This window comes from Zonotrichia albicollis, chromosome Z (assembly GCF_047830755.1).
Source record: "Zonotrichia albicollis isolate bZonAlb1 chromosome Z, bZonAlb1.hap1, whole genome shotgun sequence".
Lineage (NCBI taxonomy): Eukaryota > Metazoa > Chordata > Aves > Passeriformes > Passerellidae > Zonotrichia > Zonotrichia albicollis.
In genome coordinates, this window is record NC_133860.1 from 55,397,467 (window position 1) to 55,417,081 (window position 19,615).

At 37.3% G+C, this 19,615-nt stretch overlaps 1 protein-coding gene across 7 annotated transcripts in view; it reads left to right on the plus strand.

The window, feature by feature from the left end:
• Positions 1–19,615, plus strand: part of NTRK2 (neurotrophic receptor tyrosine kinase 2) — a 198,548-nt gene that overhangs the window by 40,401 nt on the left and 138,532 nt on the right. For all 7 annotated transcript variants that reach the window (XM_026795193.2, XM_005489802.4, XM_026795194.2 and 4 more), the window contains exons 6-11: positions 492–628; positions 3,601–3,733; positions 5,239–5,538; positions 10,461–10,493; positions 14,671–14,771; positions 16,038–16,137. In XM_026795193.2, coding sequence (XP_026650994.1) covers positions 492–628; positions 3,601–3,733; positions 5,239–5,538; positions 10,461–10,493; positions 14,671–14,771; positions 16,038–16,137 — 804 coding nt within the window. The remainder of the gene's footprint in view (positions 1–491; positions 629–3,600; positions 3,734–5,238; positions 5,539–10,460; positions 10,494–14,670; positions 14,772–16,037; positions 16,138–19,615) is intronic.

A 19,615-nucleotide genomic window follows, 5' to 3' on the forward strand; every position in this document is an offset into this window, starting at 1 on the left:
CTATGTCTCTGTATGAGAGGAGGGCTTCAGTCTCTTGCGGGATACTGGGAGCTAATAGGATTTTCCTGTTAGTGTTGTGAAGAACAGTGGAAATACCACAACATCAGTGAAACCCAGAGGTTGCTTTGTAGATGTTATAAAGAAACAGATACAATATCCAGTTTTAAAGAGTAAAGGAAGAGGGTTTTTTTCATTTTGAAGTTAAGGTAATTTCTGTTTGTGCACCTGACATATATTCCTGTATAATTAACTAGTTAATGTATTTCCATATGCAGTAATGTTTTCTTAGGATGTGAAGTAGAGGAGGTGCAGAAAATACATAGCAGCAAAAGATTATACTTTTTTATTTCCAAAGATGCTGTTTGTACTGTCTGACTAAGTAGTACCGACTACAATGAATATTTGAGGTATTGTTTGCTTAGATTTGCATGGTGTCTATTCTGTCAAATACTAATACATGTTGGGTTTTTGTGCTGTTGTTTCTATCACAGACTTGCCCTCAGCAAACTTAAGCAATTACAACATCACCGTGGTGGAAGGAAAGAGCATCACGCTGTACTGTGACACTACTGGCGGGCCACCCCCAAATGTGTCCTGGGTGGTAACTAATCTTGTTTCCAACCATGAGGTAAGGTTTATATTCAAATATGTGACAATTCAGCAGACACCTGCTGAAGGATGGAATGAAGTTTCATATCCAGCTCTAGTTAACGTTCTATTAAAAGTTCAAATAGAAATTTAATATTGGGATGACATTTATTTTCCAGTTACTTTCAATCAAGGGTGGCTATGGCAGTGCTTTTATGGAATGGCAGACATTTGTTTCTCAAGATTCTCATTTGCACTCTGGTTTTTTGGATGTTCACTTGTAAATGAGAGTAATGTAAATTTTTGGAGGTAATGTGAATTGGAATACTGAAATGCAAGCATTTTTTTATTCTGATTGATACCCGCGTACAGAGACTAAATCCAATCTATACTGATTGTGAAAAAAAACTTTGGATCTGTAATTATATTGTATTTTAATTTCATAACTTAGTGTGTTGGAATGTGGTTGTAAACATTTTGTGGCTTGTTTAATTTTTCTTCAACACACTTAGCAGCATCAGAAAGCCTTGAAATTGAAGATTGTACTTAAGATATGGTCAGGTTGGTTTTGTTTTGTTTTGTTTTGTTTTTTTTTAATGATATATGAATATCTTTCCTCATTAAAACCATCTAGGTGGGGAAATTTTATTTACTAGGCTCTTTATATTTTATTTTTTGTTTCTGTATACTGTGTGCTGCTTAAGTGCATTCTAATGGAAATATTGAAAAAGGAGGAGCATATAAGGAGCTGCAGACTTCATAAACTGCTATTTTTTCACAATAGGAAAAATTTATGTTTATTATGATTTTATGGCATTTGCTTTCCTATAGTCATGATGGTGCACACTGTGTTAAGCTTCTTGGTCTGTACAAGCTGTGGGAAGTGTACTTTCAAAACTCTTCCTGCAGTGAGGAGGAGACAGGACCTCTTGATTTTCATAGTTTTAATATTTTCTTACCAAAGTTCATTATATCAGGCTTGTACAGAATTTAAATAGTCTGTCTTTCATTCCAGCTTTCATAAGTAAGAGTTCTGCAAAGCTCTGGTTGTATTTTAAAAATTTTCTCTGATCTGTAAAACTCCCCAAAGGCATCAAGGCATCAGTCATCATTGAGAACAAGAAATTAAAACACTGTGGGGAACCTTTGCCAAGTTCCACTCGTTTTCAAAATTTTTTAAAAGTTTTAATTTTAGGAGCCAAAAGAAATGTGGGACTCTGTTCAAAAAGTGAGATCACCTAATTTTTTTAACCCTCCTATCTTTGAAGTGCCATAATCAGTTTGCTTCAAGTTTTCCATGAGTATTCTGGCATAACTTGATCATGCTGTTGTAGAGGGGCTTATAATATAGGCTGACTACAAACTTAGCCATGGAGCACAGCGGTGTTTTCAGTAGCATAAGAGCATGAGCCTTTTAGACCTTATTTGTGATTCTCAACTATCCTTTTCTGTAAGTGTTGCTTTTTGTTTCTTTTCTTTCACTCCTGTATCTCAGTTTCTGCCTTCATGTTCTTCATCTTGTATGCTTCTTTTAACTGTTTCCTCTCATCTCTTTTAAAAGAGGGACGTTATCTCTTTTAAGAGTTAAAACTAGGTTTTAGTTCTGCAAATCTAACTTTTGTTTTCTGAGTTTCTGTGTTGATGGATATTTTGACTGATGTTGTTTAGATTTTTCTTGCTGTAGGTTTCAGCCCTGAACCTGTGTTTCAGCCTCTCTGCTGTCAGTCCAGCTTTGAGCACTGTTCAGCTCTGAGAATTGCAAACTAGGAAAATGTATGAAGGGGTGTTTGCTTTTCCACCTGCCTCCCCTGCTGCCACACTGAGGCCGAAGGGACATTGAACTTGTGTGGAGTTAGGCTATCATCTCAAGCTTCAAAATTCTGTTTGCACAGGACTGTATGCAGGAGTGTTCCCACATATTCCTGTTGACTGCCACCTAAAGTTGCTGTGGTTTTACAATTATAGTGAGTTACTTGTTTGTGCTGTCTGTAGCACTGACAGCGTACATTACAAAAAGTACCCCAAAAGTAGTTTTAAAAATGATCATAACTGGGGTTTTTTTGGGGGGTATTTTGGTTCCTTTCCAGTTTAACAAAGTAGCTTAGCTCTTTATGAAAAATTCAAATATAGAAATAATAATTATTTGGTGATCGTATGAAGGGCCTGATTTATTAACATCAGACAAACAACTAGCTTTACTAGTGCTTTTTGTGAGAGGGGGTAATTCAGTCATATTTTTTTAGCCAGTGTGACATAGCTGCAAAGTCAGTATGTTTTTTAAGATTGTAGATAGACACTCAGATTTCTAAAGATCATAAGAATCAAGATTTTTAAGAATCATCATTCTTACCTTAATTAGCTTGTTCTTAAACACATAAAACAGCACTTAGGCAATAGTTTAGGTAGTAGAAGATACGCAGTTTCTTGTGGAAGGTTTCTTGAGAAAAGGAAGCTTTCGAAAGAAATTTGCTTAAGAAGAAGATAGAAAACATGTCAAGATACAATAGGGCTCAGAAGGCAGCAGTGGAAGAGATGTCAAGCATGAATTTAAAGGAAAGAGAGAAGAGGATGAGTAAAGCAAGGATTGGACAGAATATAGGCAGGAAGAAAACATTCTAGAGAACAGGCAGAGATAGATCAGTCATGAAGTAGGAGAGAGGGATGAGCAAGGGTATATGATTAGAGGGGAAAAAACATTTGTGTAGAGGGGATAAAGTGGTAAAAAAAGAGCACAGACTGGAAGTGACAGGGCAGAAACATGGTTGAGTGCAGTATTTGTAGCAGGACTTTGCAGCTTTGAATCTGCTGCCACTGACTGTTAGAATTGGTTCTGTATGTGTTTTATGTCTGTTTGGATAAGACATTAAAATAAGACTTTGATTAATTATGGACAGATAGAGCTAAAAGGAATGGAAAACGAAAATGCCATTGAGCTGTGGCCAGTAATTCCCTCCCTCTCCTTTGTTCTTAATGCTGTGGTTGACGCATACATGTTTTTCTGATAATTTTCAGAGTGACACAAATAAGAACCCTGCCTCTCTCACCATCAAGAATGTCTCATCAATGGATAGTGGACTGGAGATTTCCTGTGTAGCAGAGAACATTGTGGGAGAGGACCAAGCCTCCGCTGAGCTTACGGTATTCTGTACGTATGTGGGCCTCCATACAGACCTGGAGGCTAAACTGTCTTGGCAGGAACTCTTCTAACTATTTTTTGGACCTTCAGGCTGTTGAAATGAAAACCCTTAAGGTGTGTGAACTGTCTACTGCTGTTAATGTAGGAGTAGTCCAGTCAGCATTGTTGCATTTATTTTTCAGCTCTGTGTTCTGCAAAAAGTGTATTTCTGACTGCTTTGTCTTCCAGTTAAGAGTCTGTAAGTAAAGGTCTAAAATGCTGACTACTGAACGGCACTGTCAGTGTGGGAAGATTGTAATGGTGTGTATGTACATGCACACTGTCTTAGCAATTGCAAAGTGTGAATTGCAAAGGCTAGTAGAATTATACAAGATTACATGTTTGTGTTCTTACTACCAAAAACAACAACTAATTTGTTCAATGTTTGTATGGCCAGATGTAAATTTATTTGTTGTAGCTTTGAATAGTTATTTCTCAGGGCCAAGGAAGGGAGAAGGGGTATATAGTGCAGAGAAGCACTGGTTTCTTAAATCTGAGCTCCAGGCTGAATTCATTTAACATGAGCTACAGAGCATGTTTTCACAAGTTGCAACCCTCTGTTTAATTGAAGATGGGAATGGAACATTTTGGAGATCTCAAATTTTGCTCAGCATGTCCTTATGGTGGAGTAAACTAGAAAAAAAACCACTATAGATGTGGGTTTGTAGGTTGAAATTGGATATCTAATAACTATGGGAACGAACATAAACTAGAAATGTGTGAAGAGTGTAAATGAGATTCTGAGCTTGGCACTGTTATGGGTGATAAAAGAGAGTATAACTAGAAGAAATTTGATTTAGTTAAGAATTAATATAAAGGAAAATAATGGATGAGGTGTTGGAATAATCTCTTGAGGGAAACAGTAGAGGTCTGTAAACTTGAGGTATTTAGCAGATTTGATCAAGGAATATGGATAGTAAAGAATTTTTTTTCCCTGACAGAATAATCTAGAGAATTAAGTAATCTGTGTTGTCATTGATTGTGTTAAGAAAATAATCTGTAAATCTGGATTCTTAGCTGAGTGTCTCTCCAGTAGTACTTGCTTTGGCCAATTTTAAATATTTTCAATACTGCTTAATACTGCTGTCTTCCTTCATCACTCTTATGCAGTCTTTTGAGAAAAGTAAAACTAAAATGTCTTTCTCCTCCTTCTAAGGGATCCAGTAACTGAAGTTCTCACACCTTACACATTTGAAGTGATTTAACACATTTTCAGTCTTTGAAACTAGTTTGTTTTATGACTTTCCAAACAGTGGCTTCAGTTCAGTTCAGCATAATACTCTAGACAGAGCAGGTATGTTCCTGTGTGTGGGTATCCTTCCAATAGGTTCCATTCCATCTAGTAACATGATTTTGTACTGGTGAATGAAAAGTACTTCAGGAGAACTTGGGAGGGAGGAAGGAAGGGAGGGAGGGAAGGGAGGAAGGACACATTCAGAATATTCTGATGTTCTTCACTCTTTTTTCCAATATAGTTGCACCAAATATCACATTTATTGAGTCTCCGACTCCGGACCACCACTGGTGTATTCCATTCACTGTGAAAGGGAACCCTAAGCCCACATTGCAGTGGTTCTATGAAGGAGCTGTACTGAATGAGTCTGAATACATCTGTACTAAAATACATGTTATCAATCAAAGTGAATACCATGGCTGCCTTCAGCTGGACAATCCTACACACCTGAATAATGGTGCTTACACCTTACTGGCAAAGAACGATTATGGAGAGGATGAAAAACGGGTTGATGCTCATTTCATGTCAGTGCCTGGAGATGGTGAGTATGGTGTTTTTTTTTTTTTTTTTTAATGCTAGCAATTGCAAGTTGATGAAAGTGGTGAAATAGTGCTTTTGGCCAGTTTAATTATTTTGGAGGAAGGTTTTTATAGAACTTTCTTTTCTCTGAATGAATGTCTTCAATATTACTTGCAAAATAATGCTTTTCTTGAGCATTTTCTTCTTGTTTATTGCTTCTGAAGGGCAGTCATGCCAGTACTCTGTAAATCTTCTCTTTGAGTCACCATCCTCCCTGCCAGCCAAGGCTAATGGGAAGTTGCTGTTTCTGAAGTTTTCCCAAGTCCCAGTTCTTACCCTGAAAAGCACTGAGTTCCAGTTCAGCCCCTCTTTAACTTGCTGTACTGCATATGAATGGAACTAAGTAGACTAAGTAGTGTGCTCAAGGATGTAGAGCATGTTTGTGTGGCATCTAGTGCCTTGCTGGAAAATTGATTGTGCAGATATGTGAGTTCATGATAATATGTTGTTTTGGGACCAGAGGGAACTGGAGCAAAAACAAGTAACTCAGGAGGAGGATGGATAAGGTCTCAGACCTTAACAGCCATTTTTGGTGTCCAATTGCCCTTTGTCTAGGTGGCAGCCAGGCACCTACATTGCTAGTAGTATCAGCATTCAAGGAGATTTCTGCTTCAATTGCTCTAAAGATTCCTCCTCGCCATTTCTAAATACTATATGGGCAGGCTCAAGGTGGACTAGCTCACTGAATTGCAGGGACTACTGTAAGTGATTGTTGTTCACTGTGGTTTGATCTTTTCCCACATCTTCAAAGCCATTCATGAAGTGGCTGTAATAACAGCCACTGTATGTGCAAGCCTATTGGAGCATATGGAAGAAAACTCTGAGTGGACCTTGCACATTTGGAGTAGAAATAGAAGTGTCATCTTGTGCAGATAATTGCACAGTCATACCTCAAATATGAGACTGTATGTATCTTTGGCTTTTTGACCATGTGATATAAATAGTTGCCTTTATTCTTTTATAAAACAGCAGTGCTCTGTAATGTTATCTGATTGAAAAGAAAAAATTGTGAATATTTAAATTCTCTTCCTACATCTCAGGCCACAGACCACAAAAATATGGTCAGTATTTCATTTTCAACTCAGTTTGCTGAAATGGGGAGAGAGATGGTAGGTCTTTTGCTTTCCCATCCTTAGGAGATGATGAAGAGCTGATAAAACCGGGCTTGATTTACTCCCACTGTGCTCACTGCTCCTCTCCTCTGTTTTCTCTGAAGTTCTTTCTTAAAGTGACTCATTACAGAAAAATGCCATGGTTTCAGCTACTGGTGTCCCCTAATACTGAATTTTCATTATTCAAAAAAACAGTTCACCTCGTGGTGTTCTGTGTACAGTGGAAGTTCTCTTACAGCCTAATTATTTAATATAAATCCGGCTTCATTTTCTAACAGAGCATCAGCTTCCTGTAATACATTAGGTGATTTTATAATTTTTTTTTTGGTCTTTGATCCAAATCCCTTTCCTATCCTGTTTTTTTCTTTATGCTTCTGTCCACAGTAAATAGAACTGTAGCTATTCTCTAATTTAGAAAGTAAACATGATTTATTTTTTCCATCCCTTTTATATTCATATAGAATGTAAGTCTACCAATATAAACTGTGTTGTATTATTTAATAATTTCCCAAGATCTGTGATGGAGTATACTCTTCACAAGAAGAGTATAGAGGAAAAGGGACTATGTATAGACAGGATGTAACTGCATCAGAAATTAGTTCATGCATAGTGGATGGCACCAAACCAGTCTTAAAAATTAACAACAGGGGAAATGGCTTAGCTACTTAGCCTCCTCAATGCTGTTTTTAGTTTTCTCCTGCAAGAATCATGGAACCGAGCTTCAGAAAACATCACAGCATTGTTGTTTCCTCCACTGAAGCTCGCATAAAAGCAAATGCATCATATTACAATTTTTGTTCTATATTATTTCTATTTAAAGCACTGTCAGGCTTTTTCAAATCCTTAAAAGGCTTTTTCTGTGCTGTCATTACTGTGCAGTTTCTTCTTTTGGCCCACATATTGTACACTGAAGCATAAAGATTAAGGCCCACACCCTGGCATTATGTTCATTTTCATGTCTTCATGACTGAATTAAATACCAGTCCTGATGTTTCATGGGGTGGGGTATACTCACTGAGCTTTAAACTGATTCTCTGGTTATTGCATCACTTGAACAAATTCTCTGAAGATAAACAAAAAAAAAAAAAAAGAAAAAGAAAAAGAAAATCTAAAAATTCCCTCACCTATAATCCGCTTGCCTACCCAAAGTAAATGTATATGTCTGAAGCATGTTCTACATCAATAGTGTAATAGTCCACTTCCAGAGCTGGATCAAACATGATGATCATGTAATTTGTGCTAAGATGATCCTAACTCTCAGCATGCTTCTTGAAGGACTATTTTCACTGGTCTGAGATTGCAGGCGTGAAAGAGAGGAAACCATGTACCATTGCGGGATTGTGGTTGTGCTAATGATACCCAAGTTAATGCTGCGAATTACGAATTTGTTTTAAGTGTGAAGATGTGGAAGAATTAATGTTTTACAAGCTGGGTTTTTAACTATATTTAGTCTGCAAAAGTTCTTGGTTTCCAATTCTTGCTGAGAGTGACTTGATGATTTGAGCCTAACTGCTGTGAACAGTAAGCACAAAATGGTCATGGTTTATTCTGGGGGCTGTTCTCATAGAACATGATCCAAAATGGCTAGTGAATGAGGGAGACATTTTTACCAATAATAGATATTTTTTAATTAAGTTTATTCATCTACTAACTCTCTACATTAAAATTCAGCTGAATGAGTCCAAGTCACATATATCTGGTCAAAGCAAAAGAATATGCTAAATATGCCTTAGAAGTAAGATATTGCTTGTGCATAAAATGTTTTTTGCAGAAGTATGTTTTTGGATTGAGTCTCTTGCTGCTGCTTTATTTTGGAAATGCCAAATTTATAAAGAAAGAAGAAAACAATCCAAGTGTAGTTGGTTTAGTTTGTAAAGATGAGTGAATAGGACAAGGCTCTTGATAGCTCATTTATTCAACAACCTCTTCTAATGGGTGCCAAATCAAAGGTGTCATTCTGCTCTTGGCCTTGAAAATAATTGTGTGTAAATGTACAAAAGGACTGTGGTGAAGTTTAATGTTAAAATAACTTCAACTGATGATTAAGTTGGTATGTTTCTATGTGCTAAATAGAAAAAGTAATACTAAACAAAAATTTGGGGTTTGTCCACCATTTTGATTGTTGTAGCTTTATTTGAAGTGTTAATTAGATAAAAGATATTCTAATGCAATTGATGACTTCATATTTTATATGTCTGGGAGGAGTTAAGGGAGTTAAGGAGTTAACTAACCTTCTTAGTTTATCCTAATTTTAGTGAATAGAAACAAAAATGTAGACATTTAACTCATAAATGACTAGGAGTTTAACTCATAAAGGACTAGAAGTTTTTTGGTTGCTTGGGGTTTTTGTTCCACTTCAGATTACAGAAGGTGAGTTAGAAATACTGTTTTTCTGCTGCTGGATGTTCTACACTGGAAAACTGAATTCATGAACTTTTGTGGACAAAAATCTCTGGTCAGATTACTTGAGGATAGATAGTCAGGCTTTCTTCACTGGTCATTTATTTCTGCAAAAATTGACATGACAGTTCTCATGGGATCTATTGACATATATCCCTAGAGACTGGGATATCTTCAAGTGCATTTAAAAATAAGCCTAATATTCTGTTTTCATTCTACAGATGGGTTGCTGCTGGTATTTTCAGCAGGTTCTTGTGCTGTTAGCAATGGTGTTCTGCATTTACTTCACTGTGGCATTGTGCCTCTGTGATACTACTGCTATGGATTTACTATATAGTAGTATAAACAGAATTGTGTTTATTGAAGTTGCATTAAACCTTAGAGATTTAAATTATTTGTTAATTTTATTTCCAAGCCTGCAAAAGTAGGTAGAAAAAATATGGAAGAGATAACTATAAGCCTACTACATAAACTATGCTAGAGGTACATTATAGATCAGAATGAATGGGTATGTTCAAACACAACACAGGTGTCTTGCAAAACTTCGATAACAATTCGCTGATTTCTGTGGCCGTTCTGTGCATTTTACTCACTTATGTGCTAAACCTTACGCACATGCAGTAAGTAATTAGAAAAAACTGCAAAGAGGAACCAGTAAAGTTTAGAGAAGTGTAGACTAGACAGGTATCCATTTGCTAGTGTAAAGTCTGGTTTCTAAGACATCTGACTCTTTCAGTAAGAGTTCTGTCTGTGTGTCAGCTGTGCACCAGGCTTCTTGGAAGCATCCTTTTACAGAGTGAATAAAATGGTGCTGCTTAGGCCATTTCTAAGCCTTTGTCTTGCCAGTTCATAGCTTAAAATGGTTTGCTAACACAATGATACAATAGCATAATTTCTTAAATCAGGTACAAATCAGTGTTTGTTAAAACTCTGTGAAATCTGCTTCCACTTGAATTCAGGGAAAGTTTTACCTTTGATTTTTTAGCAGGAATAGTTATTGTAACACTCATTCCATATATATATATATATATATATATATATATATATATATTTGTATTGATAGTGGAAAGTAGAACTAGTATTTTACCCAGTTGTGAAATAACACTTGCCCTTGCCAGAATTAGTGTTGTGTGCACACATGACATGAAGCAAAATATTAACCTTTGGAAAAACTCTAAGATGGTTGTAAACGTAATTAACAGACTGCAGTTATTGATGCTGATTTGCGTTTACGTAGATACTTATGATCTCTATGGCAAATAAAGTCAATTCTTAAAACTATTATAAAGAAATTTTTATTCTTCCAGAATTTGCAATTTATTTACAAAGCTTTTCTTTCTTTTTTTTTTTTTTTTCTCTTTTCCATGTACAGGTAATGGCCCAATTTTGGATCCAGACGTTTATGGTATATATTTGATTTTCTTTTATTTTAATAATAGAAATGAAGGAACTGAAACATTAAAAGTTCAAATGTTAGGCTCATTAAATTGAAATGTCACATAGAATGATACAGCTCTGAAAGGTACTTTGTGGTTTTGGTTCTCCAGCCTTATATTTAGCATATGAGATGACAATACAATGTTTTACTTACTATGCTGCTTTTGATTCACATTAGGAGAAGCATAAATCCACTGCTATAAATGGGTTGATCCTGTAGGATGACAGCTGTGTGATGTAGTTCACAGACATGAGATTTTGTGAACCTTTTGGAGGCATTTCTTGGAGGAAAGAGAGTTTGTGATTTCTCTTTATACAACTTAATTTATTTTTTCAGGGATGATTCCATACTTGTTTTGCCTCCAAAAATGTACCCCTAAATCCCACTTAGAAATGAAGTTGGCGCAAGTAAGTTTTCCTGTAGGCAATTTATTTTGCTCTGTCCGCTCATTTGTTCCTTCCCTTAATCTCTCTTGCATAAGCAGACCATCAATTCAGTGGTAGCTGAGTGTGTGCCAGGAGATTTTGATGACACAGTGTTCACATTAGTTTTTTAGTTAGGCAAAATGTACCAAGTGAAAGCCAGTGTGCACTGAAATAGAAGCTGCAGAATGAAAAGCAACTGTCTGGTTTTCAAAAATATTTCTGGTATACTTCTGGTGAGTAGAAAAATTCTTACACAAACAGCTTGAAGCTGGATCCTGTTTGGAGTACTTTTTATTTGGATGAAATAGCCCATGACTCAGGTTACCTAAAGCTGATCTAAATGTTATTGCTTTGATTCCATTCCACGTCATTAAACTTTAGCAAATGTGCAATTGAAGCATCAATTTGACTTCAAATGCTTAGAAACTCCAAAGGATAGCTTCCCCTCCCTTTCTTTCCAAAATCTTTTTTTTTTTTTTTTGAGGAGAAGGAGAAGGGAGTGTTGGGGATGGGAAAGTGGTGATGGTTTGCACAGTTTCTTCATGTGTTGTATTATATAAGCTGTATGCATGAAGATTTTGATTCTGAGCTTTTATCAAGGTCCTGATGCCTGTGTATGGTTTTAGCCATGTAAGTCCTGTGCTTTGACTGACTTGGCTGGGTTTCTGCTGAGGGGTGTGTGCTTTGAGTTTTGCTAACAGATCACAGCCTGCAAGATCTAGTCCTGGTGAAGGTGGCCTTCCTCTTTATTTCTGGGTGTTCTTTCTGCTGTTTGGAATTGCTGTCCTTGTGTGTGAGGCGATTTCCAAATGTTTTTGTTAAGTATTTTGAACACACAACAGAAATCAGAAGATCTGATGAGGTGACATCAGGCTGCATGACTTTGAGTTTGCTGAGGGGAGTCCTGCCTGCATGGGGCACTGCTTGCTGCAATCGTGGCCTCTAGCTCACCTCTGCGGCACCTCTTGGAAAAGACAAAGCAAGAATGCTGTCCTGACACCATCTGGAAATTAACTGAGAGAAATAAACCGACTCACATGGGTCTGAGCAGGACATTGAGTGCAAAGCCAGCTCCTTTGGCTCTGAGTTCTTATTTTCATGCCATGATGCCTCTTCTCATGTGGTTGTGACCATGAGGGAGACAACCTGCCCCATATCTGCCAAACCCCAGAATGACTGTGCAGAGTGACCCCCTGGTGCTGATGTGACTGTGATGTTGTGTCTATCCCAGCTGCCATACACCTTGTTTGTGAGATGGCTGTAAAACACTGGCCAGCGTCAGCTGCAAATCACTGCAGCGGTTATTAGTCACTGGTGGCTGCATGAGGTACAGAGCACCAGAGAACCTGCCCCTGGAGCAATATGAGCCTTATGTAGCATGAGTCAAAAGGCGTTATCCTGTCTGTAGGAATGCTCAGTCTCTATGTCAGAATTTCATAGTGAAATGAACAAGAATTTGTTCAACTCAAATCGTCTGGCTTGTGCTGGGTAGCTGTCACGTGTGTTTTCCTTACCGGATTCACCCATTTCAAGAGGCTTTGAAGATCTGGCAATACCTCAAATGCAAATGATTCACAGTTAGACAGCAAGAAATGTCAGCGTACCAGCAGTATACCAATGTAACCTACCTTAGCTCTTGCCCATTTTAACATAGAAGGCACCCAGAGGATTCACCGACCAGACCCGTGATTCTCATTAGGGTGTGATTTCCAGTAGCTTGCAGAAGGCTTGAGCATAAACAGAACTACAAATAGCATCAGCTGTTATTTACAAGAGAAATTGGGAGAAAAAAATTCCTTCTCCAAAGTTTGTTTTACAAAGTCAGAGTAGCAAAGGCTCTAAATATTTGTTTTATATGTTAATCTTATAAAACAATAATAAATAGGTGGTTGGCCAAAGCCATCTTTGTGAAAATTTTCCAAGCTAGTTGTGAAGGAAGCCTAAATTTTTTGGACGGAAGTACTTGTTATAAAGCAGGCTTTGCCTGCAGATAATGAATTCGAAGTCTCCTCCTCTTCTCTAGCAGAGGATGTACTCACAGTGACAGAGGGTCAGCACAGAGCCTGGTCTGAAAGTCCAGGCTGCTTGTGCAGGTGAGCCATTCAGGCAGCTATTGTGCTAACTGGATGAGCAAGGAATGCTGTTCGTTCTCGTGTTGCTGGTGCTCTAAATTTGCTGCATGGTAAAATACACACACAGAGATGCAGTGCAAAGTTGGAGAATTCAAGTGGTAAAAGATCAGGGAATTAATTTTTTTTCTCTTGAAAGCTCTGTGAATTTAATACGTATTTTGTCTTGAAAGAGTCCTGTCCTTTGGCATGCATAGTTTAGAGCCAAAATAGACTGTGAGTTGTTTAGACATCCTGACTGTGCTGACTGTAGCGCTGGTGCCAGAGGTAGCTGACAGCTTCCTGTACCAAAAAAAAAATCTGCAGCCTGCAAGTGCTTTGCAGAAAGCAAATGTGTCCTTGCATGCCTGAAGATCAAAAGCCCAGTGCAAGTTCTTACTAACACTGCCAGCTGAGCTCTCCAAATTGGCCTTGGGAGCTAAAGGAGAATAGTGCTTAGGTGCAAGCCCTCCCTGTTCTTGCTCAGCTGGAGCTCTATGCTCAGAAATGCTTGTGCCACTGTAGTTATCAGGAGCTTTTTCAAATTCACATTTAAGATTTCATCTGCAGGTTTATGGCACTGATTTTAATCAAAACATGTAAAGAAACACCTATTTAATTGCAAATTTAAATTACGATGCTGGAGGAGTATTTTTTAATAGGTGCAGTTATTGTCCTTTGTTTCTTTCATCTGCATACATTACAGTCATGAAATTAAAATGTTTTGTGTACATTTATTACAGATGTAGTAATTAAATAAATGCATTTTAAAATTTTATTTTAATGCATGTTTATCTTAACTTCATACATATAACATTTTACTATTTTTTTCTCTCATTTGAATAATTTTTTCAGGAGATCATGGACTCTGTGTTTTATTTTGAATATCTGTGTTTTATTTTGAAGTTCTTATAAATAATTGAGCCATGATCAGTCTTTGCATGGAATAGTTCTGATTTTGTCCCTGCAGCCATGTTAGTGCAATTATTTTGATAAATCAATCAAATTTCTTCATACCATCTCAGGCACTTTAAGTTTTAATGGTTTAACAGTATGATAGCAATGTTAAACTGTAACCTCTTTGCATATAATTTTTTTTTTAAATTGTTTATCAAACAAATGAAAACAGCTATTTCACATTTTATATTAGTAAGATGGTTTGAGACCCATCTGCCAAGTTCTTTTCAGCAAAACAAAAGCGCTCAAGCTATTTTCTAAGACTGTCCTATATTTGACTGAATACAAGGCTGGTGAAGTTCAGTGTAGAGGGCAGTCTTTCATTTTTAATGGGAAGTCAGAAGCACATAAAAATAGCTCTATGGATGAAGTTCGCATTTAACTCTAGTGTTTCCAGTAGGGATACACATTATGATGTAGATTTTTTTTTTTTTTTTGTGTTTGTCAGTCTCAGCACATTTGTTCAATTACATGCCACAGTGATTCCTTCCAAAACATTTCAGCTTCTTTAGCAATTATGAATTGTGTCTAAAGAGCTTAAATTCCTAAAGCTGATAGTGGCCTTACCATCTTACAGAGCAGAAATAATATAGAAAAAACATTTCCCCATCAAAGTTATGAAGTTATAAAAGCAACACTTTTTCCTTTCTTAAGAGTATGAAACCACACCTAATGATCTTGGAGATGCCACAAATAACAGTAATCAAATCACTTCAACGGATGTTTCCAACAAAGAGAATGAAGATAGCATCACTGTAAGTATATGCATTGTTTCCTGATCTGTGATATTGTGGACTTTTTGGCTATACAACTTACAAAATTGCAGACACTATAACAAGACTCTGGCCTATAAGAAAACTATAGCTATTGCTATGTTGTGATCAAAACTCAGGAAAAAAAGGATGAAAAATAAAATCAGTGCTCCCCACTCTTGTCCTTCCCCCATTTTTTTTAAATGAGTGAATCACTTTTCGGTTCAAGTAAGACTGCTATTTTGTGCCTTGCTTTTCTGAAAAATGAAACTTTCATTTTTTTAGCCTAAGAATTTGCATCTAATTTTTAGTCAAGGAGAACAAATCTTCATTTACAGAACAAAGACCTCCAAGAGTTTTTGGAGATTGCTGGTTGAATTTATATCCTGGAGTCACCTCCATGTTAGAAAGATAATATGCTGCAATGAATTTTCAAAATGTGTTGTTTTAAAGCAGGATTTCATGCAAATTTTTGATTAAATGGCTTGTGATAGATTTAGGTACAAGTGGCTGTACTGATAGGCTTCCTAGTTTGCTGCCTTGCCTCTCATGCTGTCCTGGACTGAAATGTTGGAAACTGATAGTGGGTTACCAGCCTGGTTGACATTGCAGCCTCCCTCCATCAGTGACTCTGTAAAACAGCAAGCAGAGGAGAGTGTGCATTCAGGAGCCAGAGAGTAGACTGTGGATGGGACAATGTGCTAAAGATTGGGAGGATCCAAGACAGTTTTGTCTCGTCTGATAGCAGAGTCATTGAATGGCCAAGGTGGTAAAGGTGGGACCTGTGGAAGCTCCCCAAGCTCTGGTCCAAGCTCCCCTTAATAAAGCAGGGCCAATATGGTTCTTTATGGTTGTGTCCTCTCTGGTTTTGGTTCTTCCAGCGATGGAACCTTCACAGCCACTCCAGGTAATTCATACTAGTATTCAAACATGCCCACAATAAGTTCTTTTTTCCTATGTGCTGCTCTTATTTGTTTTCTTGTAACACGCCACTCTGCTGGAAGGTAAAAGGGTGATTACGCTCCCTCCCACCTGCCTTGAATGTGTAGGATGTTAAAAAAGTTCTCATAAGTGTCTGAATCTGTGTTCTCTGTAGAATAGAAGAAACCTCAACAAGTCTCTGTTTTCTGTATTCTTGATCTCAGTGTAAATGTTTCCCCGTTGAAATTAATCTCTTTTCATAACTGGATTAATATGAATGTATGCTGGATGACTTTGAAGACACAAAATCAAAGCAAACAGGTCTGTTTGTGTCCTCTCTTTTTTTAGGTGTACGTTGTGGTGGGAATTGCAGCACTGGTTTGCACAGGCTTAGTAATAACCCTCATTATTCTGAAGTTTGGAAGACATTCTAAGTTTGGTATGAAAGGTAAGCAGGGTTGGTTTTACACCTTCCAGAATTGTTGTGGATTGTATGAACTGAGACTGTAGTCTGCTGAACCAGAAAGAGACAGAATAGCAACATTAAATGCCACCACATTTAATATTTTGATTATTCATCAGGTAAGTAAAGGAAGAGGTGGATGCAGACAGTGTAGGATTTTGGATCAAACACTTCTACTTGTGTTTTCTTCTTAGGATAAATATAATTTCTTTGCCTGCTGCAGCAAAATCCCCTGAGGCAATTCCTGGAGTAAAATATTTCTCAAGTCAGTGTAGGTAGGAAGAAGATAAGAAATGAAATTTATTCTCAAGTTTAAACTCAAGTTTGATTGATGAGAACCTATGCTGTATGTAAGAGGTAGTTTAAACAGTACTACACTGTTCCATTAAGGTGATGGGGAAGCACTGACAAGAGCAGAAGGTGCATTTGCAGTGGATCCTGTCCTAGTTGTGCTTCCTGATAAATGCATTTTCATGTGCTTCTTGGGGAGTAGCATCTGGAGAGAGTCGCAAGTACCCATGTCCCTGTGGAAGGGGGAAATCTCAGCCCTTCATTTATTCATTTATTTATTTTGCAGCCAGATGGAGGTATGTGTAACCTGCAACAACTCTGTTACTATGTTCTTTTACTAGTATCATCAGTCTGTGTCTGATGATGTGGGTGAATTTGTATTTAAAAAGAAAAATAATTTAAAAAAATTTAAAAATCAACTTGCTGTCTTGCTGAGAGACCTAGAAGATGCTTTGCTGTGTGCTAAAGGAGATGAGCATTTTTTTCTTAAGATATATAGATGAGGGTCTGTGGAGAACATGGTAAGTAATCTTTCGGTAGACTCCTGTTAATCCCATGTCCTTCTTCTAAACTGTGCTTATGACACAGTACCACTTGGACGTATATTTTGGTAATGCTTACATGCTCTTGGTAAGTGCTCCTTTCAGAGATATCTGCTCTAAATTTTGTGTTCCTGTATTCTGTTTAGAGTAGATTTCCTGGAACAAATGTGATTTGAGCAGAACAGAAACGTAGTCAGTGCAGATCAACTGCTGGGACGGTAATCTTGTCTCTCACCTCCTTCCAATCTGTCTCTGCTGTTTGGGGTAGCATTAGAAAAGAACAGTCATTGTGAAATATCCTGAATAGTAACATGAAGTCAGCAGGATTGAGCTGCAGAGTTTTGGCAGAAGGCTAGTCTGTGACTGAACAGTTCAGCCTAAATTTTTTGTTCAAGGCTTTCTGAATTGTATTTAGAGAGCTGAAGTAGGTGGAAGCTGATTGAGAGAACCAGTCAGAATTGTTTGATGTTAACTCTCTAAAGCTCAATATTTGTTAGGTTTTTAAAAATATGCATTAAGCATTTCAACCACCATTATTAAAGAAACTAGGAAATAAACCCTACCCTGATGGAGAATGCACAAAGTTCTATTTAGTGTTGTAGTGTTTAAGTTAGTACCTACCAGGAAGCTACTTGTTTTTCAGCATCTTCAGATACAGCTCTTCTCACAAAAATAGTATTCTTGCCTAATCAGTAAGTTTGACCTGAGTAGTTCTTTGTTGCAAAATTATCCATGTGGGTCATATTTTAATAAGAATATTATTTCATGGAAATGAACTATATGAAATTTAAAAAAAGGCCTTGTACATATTGCTTATTTTATTTTTAATGTTGAAATGTCCCTGTGAGTTAGAAATAACTCTTGAGTCTTTCATGAGAAAGGAATGACTGTCATCTGTCCCTTAAGTGGACCTCAAACCTCTCCAAAGCATGCATTCGCACCTCAGTTTCACCATCTGGATCTATCCACAGTCCAAAGTTCCAGAAACACTCTCTCCCTTCATCATTATCTGTATTACTGAGTTTGTATTAAAACACTATCTTAAGACTTGAGATTAGATATAAATAGATACATAATGCCCAGGCTAATAAGAAAATATTGCCTGCTCTGAAAAGCCTGAAGTGTAAGTACATGTTGAGAACTGAAATATGAAAATAAATAACTTGGTGTATTTGAACATGAGGAAAACAAGCTGAGCTTGATGAGAAGATTTTTTTTTCCATCATTATTGACCAATACATTTAAATGTGTATCTTGGAATTTGTGAATAGAAGGGTAAGTCAGCTACCTGAGAATTCCGAGGCATTTGTGATTTAATTCAGTCACAGCAAAATTAATCTAAACTTCATGTGCAAAGAGTGTGCTATAGTGGTAGGTTAATAAACAGCTTCAGTAGGGAAATGGGAAGGAGCTAAATATCTGCTTTTCCATGGAAGATATTTATAAAACAAGATTTTAAAATCCTCTCAAAAATTAATGATGATTTTTGTATTCATAAGAAGTAACTTCCTGAGTTACATCAGGCAGAGATGCACAAAAAGCTATGCTTCTTTTTTCTGTTACGTTTTGAGAACACAGCATGGTCACTCAGATATCCTGTCATTAAATGTCTACACACCCTTCTTCAGCAAGCAATTTGGGAAAAACAAAGTAACCATTCAATAATTGCAGCAGTCAAACTATCACTAATGCTATTTTTCATGTAACCATGTATTTGGAAAAATCGTCCATTGAAAATCAAAAAAAAATTGTGTATATAGGCTAACATAACTGCATGTCCTGTAGGAAATATCTTCATGTAAGGGATGACATTTTCATCTCATTTGGGATCAAAGCAGACATCTGCAGCTTCTGTAGACATTGTTTTATGCCTCCTACTTTTAAATGTCAGTTTATCCCATCTTTTACATGGGCATCATCTGCCTACTTCTTAGACTTGTGTCTTTGCTGAGTTCCTCTGTGCTTGCAGAGCTCGAGCACGGGTGGGGTGTGGGACTGACAGTTCCCGAGTGCCCAGAGAGAGGCGTGGATCAGGCACACAGTCTGAGCTGTGGCTGTGTCAGAGCTGCCCACACCTGCCAGCACTGTATGTGCTGAGGCTGACACAGAACTCACCTTGAGGTCTTCTTTCCAGTACTGTAGGGAGCAGAATAGCTTCCAGTCTATGTGTTAGAGAGCACCAGGTCCTCTGGGAGCTTCCAGTTCTTTGGCTGGACTGATCAATATGTCATCAAAGTCTGTTGAGGAGTTCTGTAGCAATAAATTATCCCTATTTTCTTACTTTTCGGTATTAATTTGGTATATCTAAGGTAAGAGAATAACCTGGGGTATGTTCATTTTACTCAGTTACCTTTCCAAACTGTAGTAATAGAGTGTTTTTAGAAGTGAGGAGGATGAACAAAGCACTCGGAAGCATTTTGTTTAAGATGTTGTGTATTCTGATTGAAGTTGGATTGCTCTGTATGAGCCAGTTGTTTTAATTCTTGCCTTAATTCTTTTTATTCTGTCTTTCACAGCTAGAGGAGATAGCAGTTTCTAATGATTGACTTTGGGAACAGTATTAGTACAGAACAGATCTGTGGTCCGTGCTAGAGGAGTCTTAAAATAGAGTTAGTACAAAAAGCTCTCAT